The sequence below is a fragment of the Ochotona princeps genome, chromosome 26 (genome assembly GCF_030435755.1).
Source record: "Ochotona princeps isolate mOchPri1 chromosome 26, mOchPri1.hap1, whole genome shotgun sequence".
NCBI lineage: Eukaryota > Metazoa > Chordata > Mammalia > Lagomorpha > Ochotonidae > Ochotona > Ochotona princeps.
The window spans coordinates 23,749,954-23,772,996 of NC_080857.1; the positions used below are offsets into that span (position 1 = coordinate 23,749,954).

A 23,043-nucleotide genomic window follows, 5' to 3' on the forward strand; every position below is an offset into this window, starting at 1 on the left:
CAAAACCACTGTCAGAGTAGCTACAACATTCACCTCATTCATCTCATCACATAGTGCGTCATTTTACACGATCACAAAAACGAAAGAGAGATACAGTATAACAAGATGCATCGGAAGATAACACTCACATGCATTCTTTTAAGATTTATTGATTTATTTGAAAGGTATGGTTGGAGAGGAAAGGTATAGCTGGAAAGGTATAGGGGAAAGAGAGAGTTCCTCCATTTGCACATTCACTTCCCAAATGGTCACAACAGCTAAAGCTGGGCCAGACCAAAGGCAGGAGCCAGGAGCTTCTTCCAGGTCTCCCACATGGGTTCAGGGGCACACTGGGCCATCTTTCCCAAGTGCATTAGCGGGGAGCTGAATTGGAAGCAAAGCAGTTGCAATTTGAACCAGTGTCTGTATGGGTTTCTGGCATTGTAGGTGATGGTTTAACTGACTGTACCACAACGCTGGCCCCTCATCAAAATTGTTTTACGGTACATTATTACACTTGTTCTTTTTTTTTTTTTTTAATTATTTGAAAATCAGATCAACATAGAGAGGAAGAGAGATCTATCCACAGTTTCACTCTCCAAATATCCTCAACAGCCAGGTCAAAGCCTAGAGCCTGAAACTCCATCAGGGTGCCCCACATGAATATCAGGTGCTCAACATTAGCCATCTTCTGCTGCCTTCCCAGGTTCATTAGAAGGAGCCCAAAGTAGGAATTAAGCCTGGGGACTCTGATATGAGATGGGACCTAAATTGGCATCTTAACCACTAAGCCAAATGCCTTTCCATTATTATTATTTTTTTTTTGACAGAGAATACTCATATGTCCCCACCCACTGGGTCACTTCCCAAATGCCTGCAATGGTCAAGCAGAGCTGAGATAAAGCTGGAAGCCAGTAACTCAATCCAGGTCCCCACCTGGGTGGCCGGAACCCAACAATTGAATCCACGCTCTCCATCACGGAACACAAGTGTTTTAACCAGTGTCTGAAGTGGCAGACCAAATTCTCAGCAATTATCAAGATTTTTTAATAAATGAATAATCTGATGGTAGCCCAAAGAAATTGAGAACTTAAGAGATAGGCAGAGGAAGGTCAACCTGAAGAAAAATCCCAGAAAGGGAAAGATAATTAGGAGAATGGAGGTCTTAGAAGCCAACTGAGCAAGTGTTGATCTCTGGGTTCCATAGGGCTCCTTTGACGCTTGACAACCACCCCCAAAAAACCAAGGCAGCCAACATATGTCAAGAGAAACAGGATAGCTGATGAAACTAGGAGACAATCGGTAAGGAAGAGTTGCAGGTGAAGACTAAGAAGTGGTTAGTGTGGTATCTGTCTGCTATATAGGCAGGAAGCAAGACACGGAGAGTGGAGACAGGTAATGGTGCTGACTTGGTGACAGACAGTTGAAGCATTGTATACCTGCTGACTTCTCTGAGGTACTTGGAAAAGTTTCTGGAAAGCTAGAATTGAAAGATCAGTCCAGAAACAAACATTTGGCCCAGCAGCTAAGTGACCGCTTAGGCCTCTTGCATTTCATATCAGAGTGTCTGGGTTTTAATCCCAGCTCTTCTTTCAAGTCCAGCTTTCTGCTGATGCACACCCAGAGACAGCAGATGAATGCTGTCATCCATATGGCTTCCATATGGGAGACCCAGATAGGGTTCTGGGCTCATGCTTTCAACCAGGCCCAGCCCCAGCTGATGCAGATATTTGGGGAGTGAACCAGCAGATGAAAGCTCTCTCTCCCTCCGTGTGTGTGTATACATGTGTTTGCTTTTAAAATGAAATGAAATTAATTAATTTTTAAAAATTTTAGTTGACTTTGGTTCACACAATTATAAATTTATGCATATCTTTAAAAATTCATAGAGAAATGTATGATCATGGGAAAACCATGCACGGATTTCAAATTTTTTGCTTTTTTTTTTTAAAGATTTACTTTTATTTTTATTGGAAAGGGAGATTTATAGAGAGGAGAGACAGAGGGAAATATCTTTCACCTACTGCTTCACTTCCCAAATGGCCACAACGGCCAGAGCTGAACCAATCTGAAGCCAGGATCCAGGATCTCCCTCTAGGTCTCTTAGGTGAGTGCAGGAGCCCAAGTTTTGGGGCCATCTTCCATTGCTTTCTGAGGCCACAAGCAGGGAGCTGGATTAGAAGTAAAGCAGCCATGGGCCCGGCAGCATGGCCTAGCAGCTAAAGTCCTCGCCTTGAACGCCCCGGGATCCCATATGGGCACCGGTTCTAATCCCGGCAGCTCCACTTCCCATCCAGCTCCCTGCTTGTGGCCTGGGAAAGCAGTCGAGGACGGCCGAAGCTTTGGGACCCTGCACCCGCGTGGGAGACTCGGAAGAGGTTCCTCGTTCTCGGCTTCGGATCGGCGCAGCATCGGCCCGTTGCAGCTCACTTGGGGAGTGAATCATCGGACAGAAGATCTTCCTCTCTGTCTCTCCTCCTCTCTCTGTATATCTGACTTTGCAATAAAAATAAATAAATCTTAAAAAAAAAAAAAAAAAAAAAGAAGAAGTAAAGCAGCCAGCGCGTGAGTTGGTGCCTGTATGGGATGCCAGCGCTCACAAATGGAAGATTAATCAATGGAGCCATTGTACCAGCCACTCACCTTCCATTTTTTAAACTGTGTGTACTTTGAGTACATTTTTATTTAATTGTTTGAATCACTACCAATCTTAGTATATAAATTACTGGATGATTATAGTAACATAATCAGTGATTTTATTGAGATAAAAGCAGAAAAAGGAAATTTCGCAAAGTGATAATTCTATTTTACAAATTGCATGTCTTTTTTTCTCTTTGCTTGTCTTCCAATTGAAAAGACCCAGTAAAGAACTTTGAAAACCTGAGACATGGTGAATCCATTCACAATTGATTTAGTTTTTAATTGTATTTATCTATTTTTTTCTTATTTGAAAGGCAGGAGAGATTAAGAGGTAGACAGAGATCTTCCATCTGCTGGTTCCCTTCCCAAAGCTTGCAACAGCCAGGGCTGGGCCAGGCCAAAGCCAAGAGACAGAAACTCAACACAGCTCTCCCACCTGAGTAGTTGGGATCTAAGCACTTCAGACATTACCTGCTGCCTTCCTGGGGTACACATGTGCAGGAAACTGGACCCAATGCAGGATAGCCAGGACTTGAACTAGGCACTGCAATAAGGGATGTGGACATCTCAAACAGTGTCTTATACCACCACACCAAGTGCCAACCCCCACTGAGAAGTTAACGGCCTTGTGAAGCAGCGCTACACTCCCCCTCCCATTCTCACAAGGGACAGTGACATGAGCAAGAGTTACCCTTTTTATTATATTATGCCACTAACAGTTAACATTGCTTGTCCTAGCAGTTCATCTTCTGTACCAGAACAAGTAATTTCCCATGTTCGTTCTAGGATCCTCTCAGCTGATTGTCTCAGCTAACAGATGTCGTCTATTTGCAGAAAACACAACTGTATGCTAGGATTAAAATTTACAGGGATAGCTCTGAAGATGTGGTAGGACTATCATGATTTTCTGCACTAGGATGTTATCAGTGGATACTGAAAACAACAGAAGATAAAAGGCCTTGAGGGCGGAGGAAAATCAACACTGGGCAGATGAGGAAACTCAGAGTGATGAAACCAGGTCAGGGAAGCACCTGCCTTAGACAGGTATTAATGGCAAAAAAAAAAAAAGAGGGGGGTTAAGGCAGGTGGATTGTGGTAATGCTATATGATTGTGTAATAAACAGGGCTCAACACAACACTACTGTATCCGTAAGGGTATAAAAATAAACACTGAAGGATAATTTAGTACCTCATGTATTGAAATGTGTCAAGAGAGGATAGCTCCAGTCTGGGTTAATTGAGCAACTCTGGCGTCATCAGTAAACTTGGTTCCTGTCTCTTCCTCTTCACCATCCCCTCAACTTATGAGCTTGGTCCTTGGGCCAGCCCAGCTCCACATTTGTGGACTCAAGGTGATGATGAAAGGTGTCACATCTAACCTTGACAGCATCCAACAGAAGGCAAGAAATGCCTACCTGTGTGTTATATTTTTAATTTTTTCATTTTATTTTTAACATTGCTTACTAGTTGAAAGGAATACCTGCCTATATGGGCCTCTGGTTAGGGCTGAAAGGGTCAAGGTATAGAGGAAGGTGGGTGAGATCAATGTTTCAGTTCTTTTTTTCCTTTTTTTTTTTCCTCCTGTGTCCATAGGTCATTCCTCCTGCAGGGGAAAGGGCATCTGCTCCTTGCTGTCAAATTACTTCAGTGTCCGGGGATGAAGATTATTGGACATCACCTTAGAGACCCAATGTAGGAAAGAATGTTATGAGGGTGCTGCTTGTATGGTTTTGATAGATCTGGGACATCGCCAGCTTCATTGTATCCGTGTTGAGAAAAATCCTTTCTAAGGTCTATTGGCTGACCAGATCTAGTTCAGTGTATCCACAGACCTAGACATTCGCTGCAAAGCCTGTCCAGGAGAATTGTTTAATATGTTCTGCTTCCCATTTTTTGATGAAGTACTCGACATCCTCTGTTGGCTTAGATGAGCTGGCTGTCATGTCATTTGTGTGCATCTGGACATGTTCTCTATTAAACAGGCATCAGGAATCAAGGAGGCCCAGTCCTGATACTTGCATTCCAAGGTTAACCACATATATTGTGATTTTCCCTAAGACTAGGATTTGAGTCCAGTGGTCTAGATGGGGAGTCCCCCAAGAAACCTCACCTGGGGTGTCCCCAGACTTGACTCTTGTGTACACCAACTGGTGCAGGGTCAGGTTCAATCCATTACCCGCACCAGCCAGTGCACATACCGGTGGATGCAGCTACTTGGTCAGTTCCACTCCTAGTCCCATCTCACATGAACCAGCAAATGCAATGGTCATCAGGATGACCTCCAATAACCTTCACCAGGCCTGTCTCCAACCCCAATTTTTGCACATTCTGGCATGTGTTGCAGTCAAGCCAGGTCCATCCTGCTTCCTACCCAGATCTTATACACACTCATGGGTACTGTGGCTTAACTCAGCAAAACCTGCCCCCAGACCTGGCCCACACATATGCCAATGGGTAATGCAATTCTGTCTAGCCCAACCCACTCCTCCCTTGGTGCTCATGCTCACCAGTGGGAGCTGCAGCCTATCAGGGGAGACCGCAGATTTCCCCCACCACACCCAACCACAGCCCAAGATCTTGCACCTGCCAGAGAATGCTACAGTCCAACCTGATACGACCCACTCCCGATCCTAGAGTTCTATTTCCTGCTTTATTTCTCTCTCATTATCTCAAATAAATAAATGAATTAGACTTTTAAAGATTTATTTATTTTTATTGGGAAGGAAGATCAGATTGACAGAGAGAAAGGAAGACAGAGAAGATTTTCCATCCACTGGTTCATTCTGTAAATGACCTCAATGGCCACAGTTGAGCTGATCCAAAACAAGAGGCCAGGAACTTCTGGGTCTCCTACCTGGGTGCAGAGTCCCAAGGCTTTGGGGCTATCCTCCATTGCTTTCCCAAACCAAAACCAAGGAGCTGGATGGGAAGTGGAGCAGTTGAGACAGGAACTGGCCCCTATATGGGATTCTGACGCTTGGAGTTGAAGGATTAGCCCATGGAGCCATCATGTTGGGTCCAATAAATTAAGATTTTAAAAATAAAAAAAAGTCAGAACTCAGAGCAACTATAATAGGTTAATCAAAATTACAGAAGGAAGAGGTAGAAACTGGAACAAAGCCAGAGTAAGAAATAACTAACAGCGCCTGTTGACATTACCAGGTTTTAATTTCCAAATAAGATGTGGAAATGTTTTGCGTTGGAAACATTCAAAGGGGCTGGAAGTTTGGTGATGTGAGTAAAACCACTGTTACTACAGATATTCATATGTGAGCAGAACTGGCCTGCGTATTGCTCCCACTCACACCAGCAACATGCAAAAACACCTGTTTTCCTACATTTTGCCAGATTTTCCTACATTTTTACTTAGATTTCTAGTTGTTAGCAACTTTAAAATCTGATCATTTGCAATCATAGCAGCAGCATCTCATGTTAATTTTCAATGATCTGATCACTAGAATGGGAGAACATATTAAGAACATGAGTCACATTTTTTTCTGTGAATTGATTGTTTCCAGGTTTTATAAAGTTCTCTTTTGCCTTTTGTGTCTCATTTTTACTGAGAATTTTCAAAGACTTATTTTATTAGAAAGACAGAGTTACAGAAAAAGAAGAAAAGTCAGAAACAGAGAAAGAGAGCTCTTCCATCCAGTGGGTCACTCCCCAAATGGCTACAACAGCCAGGGCTGAACCTGGTTAAAACCAAGAACCTGAAATTCTCGCTGTCTTACCAGACCCATTTACAGACAGATGGATCAGGAGAACAGCTGGCCTTGAACCAGTGCCCTTATGAGATGCCAGCTTCACAGGCAGTTACTTCCGAGCTAGGCTAAGAGAAGCCAGGAATAGTAAGAGCAGTGGGACGATTAAAGACCCTGGAGAGAATCTTGAAAGGTTGTAATCTCAGAGCCTGCCTCATCCAAATTAGGAAGCCACATGCACACCTAGGTGTGGAAGGTGGCAGAAAACTGGCCAGTATAGTCACAGGAAAATGTCAGCCAAGCCAGGAAGGTTGAGGGGGTCTGAGCCACCCATTCCCAGCGCTGTCTGTGCAGAACCAAGGCCTTTGCCTTTCTCAGTTAACCTGGGCCAGTCTCTGTAATAAATTTCTGTAATAAAAGGATAATATAATATAATATAATATACATATACATATACATATACATATACTTTTTTTTTTTTTTCAGAAAATCTACTTGCTTTTGAAGAAAGGAGCATGTTTAGGACCAAATGCTCATTGAGTGACAGACAGAACTGGAGCTAAGAAATATGGCTTCTTGCATCATTTGGCTGAGATATAAACTGGGTGAAAGATGACAAGAGGCCAAACCCGGAATTTGCTCTTGCCCGAAGAAGACAATATTTCCAGTGTTAGGTAAGGTGAAAGGAAATGTAGAAGTTGCCAGCAACTAAATGGAACCGCTCGTCCCAATCCTAATAAAGCTTGAGAACTAGGCAAGATGAGGCAGCAGGACCGGAACCCAGGGCAAAGACAGTAATTTGAATGTCGTGCTCAGCATCTGAGAAAACTGAGTGGGACTCTGGCATCCAAAAGGAAATTGCTTTATTCCTGCATAGCCTAACGGCCTGGGAAATTTGAAGGACAGACAGACTGAGCTCAAGTTCACGGTGTTTGGTGGCGAAAGTTGCAGCAGGCTCTCTGTGCAATGTTGTGAGTTACGACAGGGTCTTTTGTGATCATTACTATTAGGCAATCATGTCTGAGAACTTTGTATTCCTGATCTTTATTTATTATCAGCCCTCAACTCCAATAATTGGCCACCAAGGTCCCTGAATGTCTTAGAGAATATATGAAGAAATTTTTTTCAAGAAAAATAAAAAAGTTCTTAATTTAAAACACCTAATAACGTATTTAGAGATAAATTGTATGCTACCTTCAACGTACTTTAAAATATATAACTTCTGCCCTCCTCCTCCAAATGTCTTGGGAGAAATCCATAGATGAAACAACAAAGACAAAATGTTAATAAGGTTGAACCTCAAGGCCAGCATTTGGCCTAACAATTGGGCCGCCACTTGGGATATGTGTATCACATACCAGAGTGCCTGGGTTTGAGCTGCACCTTTGTTCCCGGTTCTTGTTTCCTGCAGATGTACACCTGCGAGGCGCCAGGTGACGATTCAAATGGTTGAATTCCTGACACCCACAGAAGCAGACCTGGACTGAGCTCCCGGCTCTCAACGTGGACCTGGCCAACCGCAGTTGTCACAGGCCTTTGGGGAGTGAGTCAACACATGGTGCATATCTCTGTGTGTGTCTCTTCTCTCTGCCTTTCACATCAATTTTTACATATAAATATTTACATATAAATACAGATAATGAGTATGTGGGGATTCATGATACTATTTGTTCTACATTTGCCTGCTTGAAAATTTCTGTAATAAAAGGACTATATAATATAGTATAATATAATATACATATACATTTTTTTTTTCAGAAAATCTACTTGCTTTTGAAGAAAGGAGCATGTTTAGGACCAAATGCTCATTGAGTGACAGACAGAACTGGAGCTAAGAAATGTGGCTTCTTGCATCATTTGGCTGAAAGCTTAGAAGCATCTCCCTACCTCCCTCTACGTTCCTCAGCACCTGCAGTGAAAAGCCACAGCACAGGACGGCAGGGAGGGCAGAGGGGAGAAGAGATATAAATTGGGTGAAAGAAATGATCAGGATTTGACTTTTCTTCATTTATGTATCAAATTTAAGTCCTACATCTTGTCTTATCCATACTGGAGCTCAGTGTCTCTGTCATCTAAGCCACAGCTGTCACTTCTCTCTGACAACAAAATGCCAGCATTACAAGATGTCTGAAAAATGTGTGAGCAGACAACTTACTTTGCACCAAATACGATGTGCCAAGAAGGCTATGGATGGGTAAGATAAAACACTACTTACTAAACCAGCAGGCTGACCTCCTCTCTTTTGTTTCATGTTTCCTCTAAGAAATTAAATAAAGCAAAGAGATGAATGCAAATCTTTACCTTCTTAACAGCAGAGCTAGAGGGAACTTTTTAAAAAGATTTATTTATTTTTATTGGAAAGGTAAATTTACAGAGAGAAGAAAAGAGAGAGAAAAAAAAATCTTCCATCTGTTGGTTCACTCCGCAAATGGCCGTGATGGCCAGAGCTGAGCCAGCCTGAAGACAGGAGACAGGAGCTTATTCTGTGTCTCCCACATGGGTGCAGGGTCTCAAGGCTTCGGGCCATCCTGTGCTGCTTTCCCAGGCCATAACCGGAGAGCTGGATGAAAAGTGGAGCCGCTAGGACATGAATTGGTGCCCATATGGAATCCTAGTGGCGCTTGCAAATTGATGACCAGCCAATTGAGTCATTGTACTGACCCCAGAAGGAACTCTTTCAAAAAGAAAACTATTTGCATGATCAAAAATGGGAAGGTCCAGCTTCACACAGTGGCTCCAGGATGCTCCAACAAACAAATCATATTAGGGCAAGACTAACTACAATCTTCCAGACCTGGTTCCAACTCCAGGGCTGTGTCTAGTATCCAGAAGAAAGAGATCTGTAAGAGTCGAAATCTACAGTCCCTGAAAATATGTCATCTGGATGCTTCCGTTTCTTTGGCTGATCATGCAGGCTGGTCTGACGTGGGAGAGGAAATTGACCCCATTTCCAAGGTTCTTCTGCTACCCCCAGGTCCAGCCTGGGATCTTTCTAGTTCTCCAGTGAACATCTGATGCCATGAGTCACCCTCCCAAGAGGACTGGATGTGCAAAGATTTCCAGAAGGGTCAGGAGGACCGGAGTGGGGAGGATCCACAGAGCAGCCAGCCAGGAGGAGGGCAAGCTTTCAGAGCTGACCTTCTAGTTCCCCTTCATTAGGGCATAGACTGGCTCTTCCACCTGCTACTCCCACTGGATGCCTAGAAGTTCACAGCTGACATCCCACAGACGCTCAGCTATTTTGTTATTTCGGGCACTTGAAGACACCCAGGTCCTCTTGCAGTCACTGGAGGGCAGAAAAGAGGGTGAATACCAGGAGTGAGAATTGGCAGTCTGAAGACATGTGTAGTCTCTTTCTTTGTAATATGTTTCTAAATGTACACAATATACTGAATTTAAAGAACCTAAATATCTTGAAATTCTGGGTTTTTAAAAAAATTATTGGAGGGCCCGGTGCGATAGCGTAATGGTTAAAGTCCTCGCCTTGCATGTGCTGGGATCCCATATGGGTGCCGGTTCTGATCCCGGTGGCCCTGCTTCCCATCCAGCTCCCTGTTTGTGGCCTAGGAAAGCAGTCAAGGACAACCCAAAGCCTTGGGACCCTGCACCTGCGTGGGAGACCCAGAAAAGCTCCTGGCTCCTGGCTTCGGATTGGCACAGCTTCGGCCATTGCAGCTCACTTGGGGAGTGAATCATCGGATAGAAGATCTTCCTCTCTCTCTCCTCCTCTCTGTATATTCACCTTTCTAATAAAAATAAATAAATATTTAAAAAATTATTGGAAAAACAGCAACGGAGAGAGAAGAAACAGAAATGGATGATGCGTACATAGCTGGCAGGAAGGTAGACAGACAGATGATAAATACAATTTCATCTGCTGATCCACACCCCAAATGCCTGCAACAGCCAGAACTGGTCCAGGCCAAAGGAGTGGCAAACAGAACTGGCATCTTGAAATACCTGCAATAACTGCAAAGTGATAGGAAAATAGTTAAATTTTACTAGTGACAAAGCCATGGATGTCATTACTATTACTGCAGTTCGTGGCCTACATTCATCACTGAAGGAAATGTCAACTTTCAAAGATAAACTCATTTCCCCACCCAGGTTTTCAGACACCCCGAATGCCATATACAGACTGACTTGTGGTCCAGGAACCCCAGACCAAACACCTCTTCTCGATTTTGCAATGAGCACAGGTGTGGGAGTCTGGGGCAGTGGGGACTGGAGGGACAATGAAGCGGAGCAGAGCTACTGACAAAGCTGTCTAACATTTGGGATATGTCAAGAAGAGCATAAGAAAAGCAGCCTATTATTTAGTTGCTTTTCCTTACAGTCTTTTCCTTTTAGATTTATTTTTAGTTATTTGAAAGTCCGAGTTTGGGGGTGACAGGGACAGGCAGGGAGGGATTGAGACAGATTCTATCCACTGATTCACTCCCTAAGTGACCACAACGGCTGGGTAAGGCTCTTGGCTTCAGCCTGTGCTCTCAGGTGGGTGGCACCCAGCTCATTCTCTGTTGCTTTCCTAAGCACATTAGCAAGGAGTTAGATTGGAAGCGGAGTATCCAGGACTCGAACTAGCACTCGCCTAGGACGCAGGCACCACAGGCTGCCACAAGGTCAGCCACTCCTTACAGACTTGCTTGCTTTATTTACATATAAATAGATATGCAGTCTCCCATTTATATAAAATCAGCGTCACTGTATGTAGTATGGGGAGGATTTCTTTCTTGAAAGGTGTTTGGAGAGGCAGACATTGGCCTAGTGGTTAGATTCCCACCTTCTATAACAGAGTTCCTGGGTCTAACCCCTGTCTCTGGGTCCTGACACCCCTGCAGACCGTGGGAAGCAGTGGTGATGGCTAGGGTGGTTGGGGCTGTCCACCCACACAGGACACCTGGACTCAGTTCCCAGCGCTAGTCTTCAGCATTGACCCAGCCCTGCCTGTTGTGGTCATCTGGGGCGGGAAATATCTCTCTCTCCACCTCTCAAATAATAATTTGAAAATATGAATGTTATAAAAATACTTTACTTATGCAAATAACAAATATTTGATTTTCTGAAGTTTTTGAAATAATAAAGAAATACCTAGAATAAAAAGTATAAATCTTTCTCTGGAAATCACTACTACTATTGAGGGGCTGAGCATCTTTCCAGATTGTTCTTTATGTATTCACAAGAAATCTTGCAGTTATTTTTCCTCAAACAGTATCACCAACATTTTCTTGGTAATTCAATCATTTTAAAAGATTATACTGAGTGATTGTATAATATGTTATCACGGGCTTAAGGCCATGATGTTGAACCCTCAGAATTGAGAGTAGAACCACAAATATGAACCACACATGTGATGCAATGTTAAATGTTCTAGTAGCCATATTTACCAAGTAAAGAGAGGGAAATGGATTTTAGTACTATCTGTTACTTAAACCAATGTGAATGTTTGTCAAAACAATTTATAGAAAATGGAGTTCAAAGAAGTTTACCCTGGGGTCCGGCATGGTAGCCTAGGGGCTAAAGTCCTTGCCTTGCATGCACCAAGATTCCCATATGGGCAGCTGTTGTAATCCCAGCTGTTTCATTTCCCATCCAGCTCCCTGCTGTGGCCTGGGAAAGCAGTCAAGGGCAGCCCAAAGCCTTCAACCCCACTGGATGGAAGATCTTTTTCTCTGTATCTCCTTCTCTCTGTGTATCTGCCTTTCCAATAAAACATAAATCTTAAACAAAAAATTATCTTGGTGTAAGAAAGGTTTGAAATTTGGGGCAGGCAGTTGGTCTAGCAGTAGAGATACCTGTGTCCCACACTGGAGTACCAGGTTCAGTACTTGCTCTACACTTGGGCTTTTTAGCAGGTAGCACAGAGGGCTCAAGGACTCACATTTCTGCCACTTATTTGGGAACTGGCCTGGAAGTTCCCAGCTCCCAGTTTAGCCTTAGATCAGCCTTGGCTGTAATGGGTGTTTTGGGGAGTGAACCAGTAGAAAAAAGTTCTCTCACTCCCCATGCCCTCAAATAAATAAGCATAAAAAAATTTTTTTTGGAGAGGTAGTTATCTGGCCCAGTAGTCAAGCCACTAGTTAAGATGCTCACTTGCCATATAAAAGTTCCCGGGTTTGAGTCTCGGCTCCACTCCTAATTCGAGCTTCCTACTGATGTGCACCCTGGGAGGCGGCAGGTGAGGGCTTGATCTCTGCAACCACATCAGAAGCCTAAAGCAAATTCCTGACTTTTAGTTTTGACCTAATCTATCGCAGATTGAAAACCAGCTGTCTCTGTTATCTGGCTCTGGCTTGCTCAGTCTCTCAAATACACGAAATAAAGTTAAATCTAAAAAAAAAAATTTTGTTGAAAGTTATGCACATTTTTTCATAAAATATACTTTTTCATGAATTTATTGCATGCAGTTAGTTTATTTTTTTGCTCCAAAATAATTTATTTAAATTCCATTTTTCATAAACTTTCTAAAAATGTCTTTTTCATAGTATTTATTTACATAACTTGATTTTGAAAGGCAGAAAGAGAGAGAGAACAAGAAACAGATGTTCTACCAGTTGGTTCACTTATAAAAACCACAACAGCTGAAACTGGGTCAGGCCTGACCAGTAGGCAACAGGGTCCCAGCCCTTGCGCCACTATCTACTGTCTCCCAGGGAGCCCATTAATAAGATGTAGTGTTGGGAGCAGAGCTGGGATTTGAACCCAGGCACTCCGATACGGGATGTGGGCAGTACAAGGGTGTCTTTACCAAGGAGCCAAATGTCTGCCCCTCCACAAATGTTTTGAAATTCCTTCGTATAACCAAATCAGTTCAGGATTTAATCGACGTTAGAAACATGAACGAAATATTGTAATATTTCCTTTTTACACTGTCTTCGAATTCTAGTATAGATTTTACACTTCAGGACACTTATTCAAGCTAGCCATGTTTCAAGCACTCAAAAGTGCCACGAGTGGCTGAAGACCACCAAATGGAACAACACAGCTTTACAGCTAGACTGTGTAGCATAAATCCCACCTCACCTGCTTAGAGCTGGTGACCTTGAGCAAGATGCTTACTGGCCCTGAGCCTCTGTTTCACAGTTAGGGTACTGACAGGAATCAATACACATGAAACACTTCAAGGGGTGTCAACACCCTTGAGAGCTCAAACCAGGTTTGCTATTATAATGTGTTTGCTGTTATAATGCATCCATCCCCAATTGTTGCACACGGAAGTTACCTCTGACTTTTCATTCAAATGGCACACTGGTGAACAGTCTTGAACAAGACAAGACAGCAGAACAGACTGGGCTGACTTACATCCTAGAACAGGAGGGGGATTGAATCCTCAGCTTCCCTTATTCCAGGCTCTGTTTGCCCACTGATTTTGTGGTAAGATTCGGTGCTGAAATTTCTGTATCTTTCAACAGACAGAGACGATCTTGACAGACTTGGGAGACTAGCAAACTCTCTGCCAGCACTTTGTGCTAAGTGGTATTAAAGAATGTATGATTTGGGGCCCGGCGGTGTGGCCTAGCAGCTGAAGTCCTCGCCTTGAATGCCCCGGGATCCCATATGGGCGCCAGTTCTAATCCCGGGGCCCCACTTCCCATCCAGCTCCCTGCTTGTGGCCTGGGAAAGCAGTCGAGGATGGCCCAAAGCTTTGGGACCCTGCACCCGCATGGGAGACCTGGAAGAGGTTCCTGGTTCCCGGCATTGGATCGGTGCGCACCGGCCCATTGCAGCTCACTTGGGGAGTGAAACATCGGATGGAAGATCTTCCTCTCTGTCTCTCCTCCTCTGTGTATATCTGACTTTGTAATAAAAATAAATCTTTAAAAAAAAAAAGAATGTATGATTCAAGTCAGCCAGAAGCCTGATGAAAGAGAAAGAAAAAGGATCCAGAGGGCCCGCTAATGTTCTTTGCACAGCACACGCAACAGGGGTGGTTCTTCTTTAACAGCTCTCAGAAAGCTACTGATCACAGGCACAAGCATATAAAATAGGACCATCAAATGACTCTTCTAACATGACTTCCTAATGCATGTTTCCTTGAAAAAAAGTAGCAGCATTTGGTCCTGGGGCCCCAGTCAAACCTGGATTCCATCCTTAGACACAGACTTGCTGGGGCCCAAGAATTCCAGGGTGTTTTGCACCCAAGGCCACAGGTGGTGTGGAGGACCCACCCGGCCCTGCACGCACCTGAAGTACTTGCCGCTCAGGGGCTCCAGGTCCTCAGCCAGGGCGCAGTGCAGACTGGTCTGGGCCCCTTCTCGGGCCGACTTGACAAAGATGGCGAAAAGCCGCCAGAGCAGGCATAGCAGGAAGGAATGACGCACCAGCTCGGAGCTGACAATGCCTGGGTGCACCGCGTATGTGGTGACTCCCGTACCTAGGGCCAAAACGGCACAGTGAGATCGGAGATCTGCAGTGAGACACACGAAGGAGAAGGGACTCGGGAAACCTAACCCCTGGGCCTAGAAGATGCTACAACCTGCCTAGTTGGGAATTGATCTCTTCCAGAAAGATCTACAGCCTTTGTAGGCTTCTATGCTCCAAACTGAATGCCTGGTACATGGCCCTTCTATTTCTTTATTTTTTGAAGATTTATTTATTTTTATTTTGAAAGGCAGATTTTACAAAGAAGAAGCAGAAACAGAGAAGTCTTCCATCCACTGGTTCATTCCCCATATGGCTGAGCTGATCCGAAGGTGGGAGCCAGGAGCTTATACGCAGTTCTCCAACATGGGTGCAGAAGCCCAGAGCAAAAGCAAGGAACTGATTTGGAAGTGGAGCAGTTAGGGTGGGAATTTGCACTCTCATCCGGCACTAGCTGGTGGAGGATTAACCCCAAGACTCCCAGGATCCCACTATTTACAGTACTTAATATGGGCAAGGGTTGTGCTACCTGTTTTACATGCACTATCTCGTTTAATTGTTATAGAGATTTGTGATGTAGGCGAGAAAAGAGTTATAAAGAGGTTAAGTAAGTTGCCTAAGGTCATGGCTAGCAGAGTGCAGAGCAACTCTGATGTAAAGATAACAGACTCCTAAAGCATGCCCAGTAGATCACACACGGTCAAAGCACTCACTTCCCACATCATACTACCTGAGTTCAGTTTCCACTCTCTCTCCCTGACTCCAACTTCCAGCCAGTGCTAATCCCTGAGGTGTGATGTCTCCAATTGAGTTCCTGCCATTCACGTGGGAGACCTGGCTTCTGGTCCCAGCCCCAACCATAGGAGGGGTGTGTGTGGGTGTGTGGGTGTGAAATTACAAAAAAAAAAATAGAAAAAAAATAGATGCGGTGTCCGGATTTGAATCCCGAATCAGGTAGGAAATTACTTAGATTCATCTCTTAATATCTGTGCTTAAATCTTAGTCAAGTATGAAAAAATAGTAGCTCCTCCCAACAGAGTAATGTTGTGAGTAGTGAGTGAACATGCTTAGTGCCTGGCCCACACAGAACTCTCAACTGTTGCTATCATTATCGTTTCTTCTTATGATCACCCTATTCTTCCAACTTTGGTGTGTTGATAATAAAAACTATTATTCCCAGACTCTGACGCTTTTATCGTAGCAAATGGTCCTCCAGATTTGCAGGTATCAGAGAGCCAGCTGCTCACCCATGATTCCAGGGGAGCCAAAAAGAATTAGGAGTCAGCCCACATTCTAAAGCAGCTTGGTGGCCATGCGGGCAGCACTGGTTCATGTCTGGCTGCATTCTGTGCCTTGTGTGGCACATGGTCACAGCTCAGTGCAAATGCCATTGTGTCCCAGAGTAGAAGAATTGGAGAAGAAAAAGGACTTTTTGGTGGGAGATAAAACAAACATAGGAAAGAAGGGGGAATGGCTCAGTACAGCTGCAACCGGTGCAAATGCTTGGAAAACCATTCTTTATACCCTGTGTTTTCAACCTCAGAACAGCTTACTATTCTCTACTTCCCTACCCAAAAGAGCAAGCCCTGGCCTGCACGTGGGACCTCATCCTGGAGAAAGAATTCCTCAGCTCATCCTCTCTATGTTATAATTAACTTATACTTTGGCTTCTCTAATGCTAAACAAAGACTACGCTTTTTAAAAAATCAGCCTCCTGGAGCAGTTAAGGCACTGGTGGGGACGGCCTGGGATGTTTTCATTCCATACCACAGTGCCAAGGTTCAATTCCTGGTTTCACTGCTTGCTTTGTTTCTTTTTTGAAGATTTCTCTATTTATTCAGAGTGACAGAGAGGAACAGAAAGGAGATCTTCTGTCTGCTGCTTCACACTCCAAATGGCCGCAACAGCAGGAACTGAGCCAGTCCCAAGCCCGGAGCCCAGAACTCCATGCAAGGTTTCTATGTGGGGGCAGGGGTCCAAGCGCATGGGCCATCTGCTGCTGCTGTCCCAGCTGCAGTAAGAAGCTGGATTGGAAGCAGAGCAGCTGGCGCTGCAGTATGAGATGCCAGCAATCACAAGTGGTGACTGACCCCACTTCCCATCCAACTCTCTGTTCTGTGGCCTGGAAAAGCAGTCGAGGAACAGCTCAAAGTCTTGGTACTCTGCACCCAAATGGAAGACCCAGAAAGAGGCTCTGGGCTCCTGATTTCGGGTTGGCTCAGCTCCAGCCATTGCGGCTGTTTAGGGAGTGAATTAACAGACGGAAGATCTTCCTCTCTGTCTTTCCTCCTCTCTATGTATCTGACTTTCCAATAAAAATAAAAATAAATCTTATTTTTTTTAAAGAAAGATATCTCTCTATTTCTCTGCCTTTCTTATAAATCTTAAACACACACACACACACACACCCCAAAAAACTACTCCTGGGACCAGCACTGCGGTATAGTGGGTAAAGCTGCTATGTACAGCACTGGCCTCACATAAGAGCACCAGTTCAAGACTGGCTGCTCCCACTTCCAATCCAGCTCCCTGCTAATGCATGGAAGAAAGCAGTAGAGTACAGCCCACCTGCTTAGGCCCCTGCACTCACGTGGGAGACCAGGAAGATGCTCCTGGTTCCTGGCTTTGGACCAACCCAGCCCTGGCCATTACAGCCATCTGAGGAGTGAATCAGCGAATGGAAGATTCTCTCACAGATGCACATGTACACTGTCACTCTCGTTCTAGCTCTCTCTCTATCAGTCTGTAACTCTGCCTCACAAATAAATATTTTTTTAAAAAAAGAAAAGCAAATGAGCTAACATGTGTCATCAATGAAAGGTAACTTCATAGCATCCGTAACTCCTATTTAAGATCAAGTTTCTTAGAAGGCAAGGAGTCTATTTTGCTGTTCCTTTACTAATCTCATTCTCCCTAGTGTATAAAGTGACTCTAACATGTGCATGTCTGCTAGTCTGATTCAGAAATGTCTACGAACCTCTAATGTGATCCAAGGACCTTGTTTTTACCACTTTAACCCCAGCCTTTTCCTCTGGCTTACCTTGGAGCCTTTTGGCCAGCTCACGGGTGAAAAGCACGTTGGCCAGCTTGCTTTGGCAATAAGCAAAGCCACTGCAGTAATACTTGTCACTCTGGAGGTCATGGAATCGGATCTTGCCAGCATGGTGGGCCACTGATGCCAGGTTCACCACCCGGGCAGGAGCAGACTCCTTCAGCCGCTGCAGGAGCAGGTGCGTGAGAAGGAAGTGACCTGCAAGGAGGACCAGCAGGGGAGTCTAAAGGGTGGAATAGCTGCCTGGGCTCAAGGCGTGGCAGCTGCTGACAGGGCTTCAGTATTACATCACTGTCTTTAGGGTGTGAGCAAATGTCGCTGTCATGAGTAACTGAGTACTAATGGTTAGTTAGTGTCCGTTAATGGATTCCCCAGAGCAAAGGCCAGACCTAGACTACAGGTAAACTAACAACACCTCATCTGTGCTTCTTTGCTCTGGCCCCAATCAGGAGATTGCTGAGTTTCCGGAGCCTAGAGGACCATGATTGCGCAACCACGGTATAGTCACACTTAGAAGGAAGGTTGTGAGCGTCAGGGAGAGTAACATTTGCCCATGATCAGAGAACATGCTCTGTGCTGTCCTCCCGAGAGACCCCACCTTGCACTCTGAACCATGGCCTGTCTTGTACTTCGAGTTCTCAAGGTTCACCTGCTTCTACAAACCAACCCTCAGCTTGCGAAATCCAGACTCCTGTGTGCTCCATGGGTCTGGCCCAGCTTAGAAAACTTGCACTGCCCCTGGCCAATCCAAGGACAACATCCTTCTCCATAATAGCTTCTGAGAGTTGGGGTTTCTTAATATGATGGGTAGGTTTTTGCTATTTTCGACTGGTCAGTAGAGGGACAGTCTAGGGGTGCAATCCATTGGAATCCAAGGGTCTCTGAGGCCCCCTGGAGATTGCCCGCACTAATAAGGGGGCATCTCCCACACGGACTCAGGTGGGGCTCTGCCACACATTTCAGTCACCCAGAGATACTTACCCAGGTGATTGACTCCCAAGTGGGTTTCAAAACCATCAGCCGTCTTGGAGTATGGACACAGCATCACCCCTGCGTTGTTTATCAGAATGTGGAGCTGTTTTTCCTCTACAAAAAATACCCAAGGAGACCCCGTGGTCAGCCAGGAACCCACCAGCCACCTATCAAAGCCCCCCGCCCTGGTGGGGTACACTGTTTTTGTGGGGGTGAAAGGAATCACTCTACCCCTTCTAAGATGCGATATCGCCTTAGCCATCAGTAGCCACCCCCACCTTGGTCCTCACTCACTGCTGTGTGACAGCCATCCTCATTGGGTTTGTAGTTTAGTCGCGCATCTCTTCCGGGATACTGCTCATTCACCTTTTTCTCCCCCTAGCAAGTGTATTCTGGTTACTGACTCTGTACCAGGCCACTCTTTTGGGCACCAGGAACCCTGCCCCTCGTGGCTTTTATAGTTCTTCATAGAAGTGGATCATTTTTGAAGAGCCAGAAGATTCCTGGTGGTAGCGGCACACATTTAGGGCCCTTGGCCACCAAAGGCTCATTCTCAGAATGAAAAAAAAAAGTGAATGGCATCAAGGTGTGGCCTTGATGCCACAAGGCGAGCCCAGACAGGGAGCTGACACCTCCAACATTCCCACTGCTGAGGCAAAAAGAGACGATAAGGATCCTGCCTGGCTTGTCCACCCACCCTGCACTTGCCAGTTCTCTGTCCTGCAGGTTCCTGTGGCAGAACCTGTCCAGTGAGATCCACCACGATGATTCTGATGATGGTTACAGATTGTCCAGGGCGAGGTGGCCCCTCCCGCCCCCAGGTTCCTGCTTTTCCAGCTATCCAACCAGGGCCTCACCTGCTAGAAAGCCTTCAGCAAAGGCACGGATGGATTTGGTGTCAGAGAGGTCCAGTTTCCGCACCAGCACTTGGGAGTTCTTGGTATCTGCTCGGATTTCACTGGCAGCAGACTCCCCCTTCAGGATGTCTCGGCAGGCAATGTACACTCGGGCTCCTGGGGCCAAAACAAAGAGCAGGGGGGAGGGTGTGTGAGGAAGTTTGGGCCCGGAGCTTCCAGCAGCCTCCTGGTCTTCCCTACATTTCAGGATTCTTATAGAAGAAGGACTTCTTTAGAAGGACTACTTTAGGATTCTGTGTTTATGAAAGTGTTTATTGATTTTTCACCTATTTGAAAGGCAGAGAGAGAGAGAGAGAGAGAGAGAGAGAGAGAGAGAAACATCTTCCCTCCACTAGTCCCTTTCCGCCAGTGAGCCAGCAGCAGCCAGCGATGAGTGAGTGAGGCTGAAACCAGAAACCCAGAATTTCATCCAGATCGCGCAGAGGAATGGCAAGATACTAAGCACCTGAGCCATCACCTGCTGCCTCCCAGAGCGGGGCAGCATAAAGCTGGATTAGAAGCAGAGAGGCCGGGAACTCAAACCAGTACTGATGATGGAATGTGAGTGATGCAGGCAGCAGCTTAACCTGCTGGGCCCCAGTGCTCAGTGTTCTTGCCGTCAGCTTAATATGTCACTAATATGCACTCCGACGTCTGATGTTACTTAGTCTCTCCTTTTAGAACAACTGTATTACAAAGAATCTTCATGAAGTTTGTGGAAATTGCATATTATGAAGAAAAAAATGATATGCAAGGTTTTTTGCTCTAAAATACATTTCCCTTTAATTTCTAAGTGTCATTGCATACATAGACCTCATGGATGTTCTCCTTCGATTGTGAAGGCACAAGGAGGCTGAAGGCCACAGAGTAAATTAGTATCACCTTTGAACTTGAATTCCCAGGGTTCTGAAATTCCTGGTCAGAACCTCCAAGAGGAAAGACAGGGAGAGGCGGGCAGAGCCCCAGGGGAGAAGGGCAAGAGGCACTGCCCTACTGAGAAGACTTGCCTCTGCGAGCGAGCTCTCGGGCTGTCTCCTTGCCGATGCCTGTGTTGGCGCCGGTGATCACCACCACCTTCCCAGGAAGCTGCGTGTTTGTCTGACAGACTCCACCAGCAAAGAACTTCCTAACAGAAGGGAAACAAGAGCGTCACACACCACCCTCCCACAGTGCACTCTGAGATGCAGAAGATAAAGTGACACAGGCTCGGAGCCAGGTATCTTCCAGGTGTGGCAAGGTGACCCAAAGAAGCTTATCTTCCTGGGTCAAAGATCTTTTTTAGTGCATTTCTTTATTTTCATTTTATCTGAAAGAAAGAGAGAGAGAAAGAGAGCTTCCATCCATTGGTTTACTTCTCAAATGGCTGCAACAGCCATGGAGGCTGAGCCAGGAACTCAAGTTAGAAGCCAGGAACTCATTTCAGCTCTCCCACATGGGTAGTAGGGACTCAATCACTGAGCCACCATCTGCTGCCTCTCGGCAAGCAGGAAGCTGCATTACAGGTGGAGGAGCCGGGACACAAACCAGGCACTTTCATAGGCAATGTAGATGTCCCAAGTAGAAATTTCACTACAGCATAAAACACCAACCCCGGGACAAGGATTTCTACCAGACAAGGTAGTTGCCAGCTCTTCAGCATGTGCCCAAGAGCTACATCATCTGGGCGAATACAGTAAGCACCGAGCCAAGGTCAAAGGAGACCTCCCTTGCTGCATGCCAGATGTATCTTAGCTCTTAGCTCCAAAGGGATTTTTTTGGAAATCGGCCTTCTCCTGCAGCCTACACCCAGAACACATACATGCTGGCAGCCTCGGTGGTCCTGAATTCTAGGTCTTCAGAATGCATCCTTGGGAGTACCTGATCCACAGCACTGGGGGTGGGGGTGCAATATACACAGATACCACTGCTGAGCTGTTTCCGACAGTAGGATGTCCTTGGGGGCTTTCTACCATTATTTTAGAGATTTTATTGTGGCTATCAGCACACACAGAGAGAAAAATGTCTCTCTTGTTCAGATCTATGTTCACACAGCATCCCTCAACACGAAGCTGACATCACAAGTTTCAGGAAAGAAGCCAGAGGGAAACCAAAGTGGTGTTTGGCACCAGGCACTGAGCTGGGCACGTTCCAGTACACCTTCCATATTACAGCAGAGAAAAAGGAGGATCAGAAAGCCCAAGTCACTTCTACTGGTGATGGGACTTGGATTCCAACCCAGATATTTATGCCAGGACCTCAATCACACCCTGTTCTTCATGTTCAGCCTTCTGAACCACCAACACATTTTAAACTCTTCGCTGGGTACATGGATCACTTTGACGCATTCATAAATTTCACAAGAAAAAGAGCCAGCTCAAAACATCAGTGGAGGGTCAGCTGAAAGGGAGACCTTTCCAGAACGCCTGGGGCCACTCCTAAAGGCTGAGTCCCTCAACCAAGCCCACCCATGACTGTCCTCCAGGGGCTGTCTTGGCTAGTGACACAGAAGAGATCTTCAGAGACACCCAAGAGAATCGAGTGAAAGAACCACAACTCCACCTAAGGTGTCTGTTGAGCTACTTTGAGCAACACCAACCACTCAGCCTGCCAGCAGCAGCAGAATTCAAATCAGCCTTGTCTTGCTCAGCCGCAGGTACTGCCTTCTGGTATACCTCCTCCTGGTATCCATGGCTCCTCCTTCCTTTCTGCTTTTTCTCCCTGACTGTCTAACTTCCTCAGCTACCCACACTATCTCACAGCAGCCAGGGCTCTGCAAGCAATAGGTAGGAGTTGTTAAGACAAACCTGATAGATGGAGCTGTCACATACAAAACAGAAAGGAAAGAGGTGAGCACTCCCAGGACAACCAGCATCTTTTCAACTTCTTCAGTTGCTGCTGCTGCTCCAGCCTCCATCCTCCCAGCTCTGTCTGGCTCAGGCTCCTGGTCCGGCTCCAACTCTTGGCTGCTTCTTCCTTCTCTTGTTGCCTGCCTGCCTGCCCAGTGCTCAGCAACAGCCTGGCCCAGAGCACAGCCCAGAATCCTATTTAAATCCGAGGGCTGTCAGAGCATAGCCTCCTGGGAGATGTAGTCCTGGGCCAATGGAAGTGGGGGAGGGACTGAAGGTGATATCATAACCTGACACCTGCAAACCGGGACAGTATGGAGGGAGCTGGACTACTGGTCTCCTAACCCTCCCACTGTTAAGGACTTCCTGGCCTTTATGCCTGCAAGGATAGAAGATTTTTAACTATAGCAACGAATTACGTGGTGCTTGAAAGACAAGCATGATTCAAATAGGAAGAAAGTTCCAGAAGAAAGGTGAGAGAAGTCAGGAGAGAAGTCCTCCTTAGTGAGGCTGGATTAGTGATTAAGAAGGGAGGGGAGGCATGACTGGAACCCCTAAGGGGCTGGCGCATTGTTGATCTTTAAGTCGGGCACTAGCATGCCCAGGCAATTTCTGGG

The 23,043-nt window shown here is 45.6% G+C and overlaps 1 protein-coding gene across 1 annotated transcript; it reads right to left on the reverse strand.

The window, feature by feature from the left end:
• Positions 1 to 9,094: 9,094 nt before the first annotated feature.
• Positions 9,095 to 22,534, reverse strand: RDH12 (retinol dehydrogenase 12). The gene is made up of 7 exons (XM_004584455.2): positions 22,385 to 22,534; positions 20,609 to 20,727; positions 19,563 to 19,718; positions 18,715 to 18,819; positions 17,722 to 17,931; positions 14,505 to 14,694; positions 9,095 to 9,606 (listed from the first exon to the last, which is right to left on the reverse strand). Exons 1-7 carry the CDS (start codon positions 22,492 to 22,494, stop codon positions 9,504 to 9,506), a joined length of 993 nt encoding a protein of 330 aa, XP_004584512.2. The 5' UTR covers positions 22,495 to 22,534; the 3' UTR covers positions 9,095 to 9,503.
• Between the last annotated feature and the right edge of the window lie 509 nt (positions 22,535 to 23,043).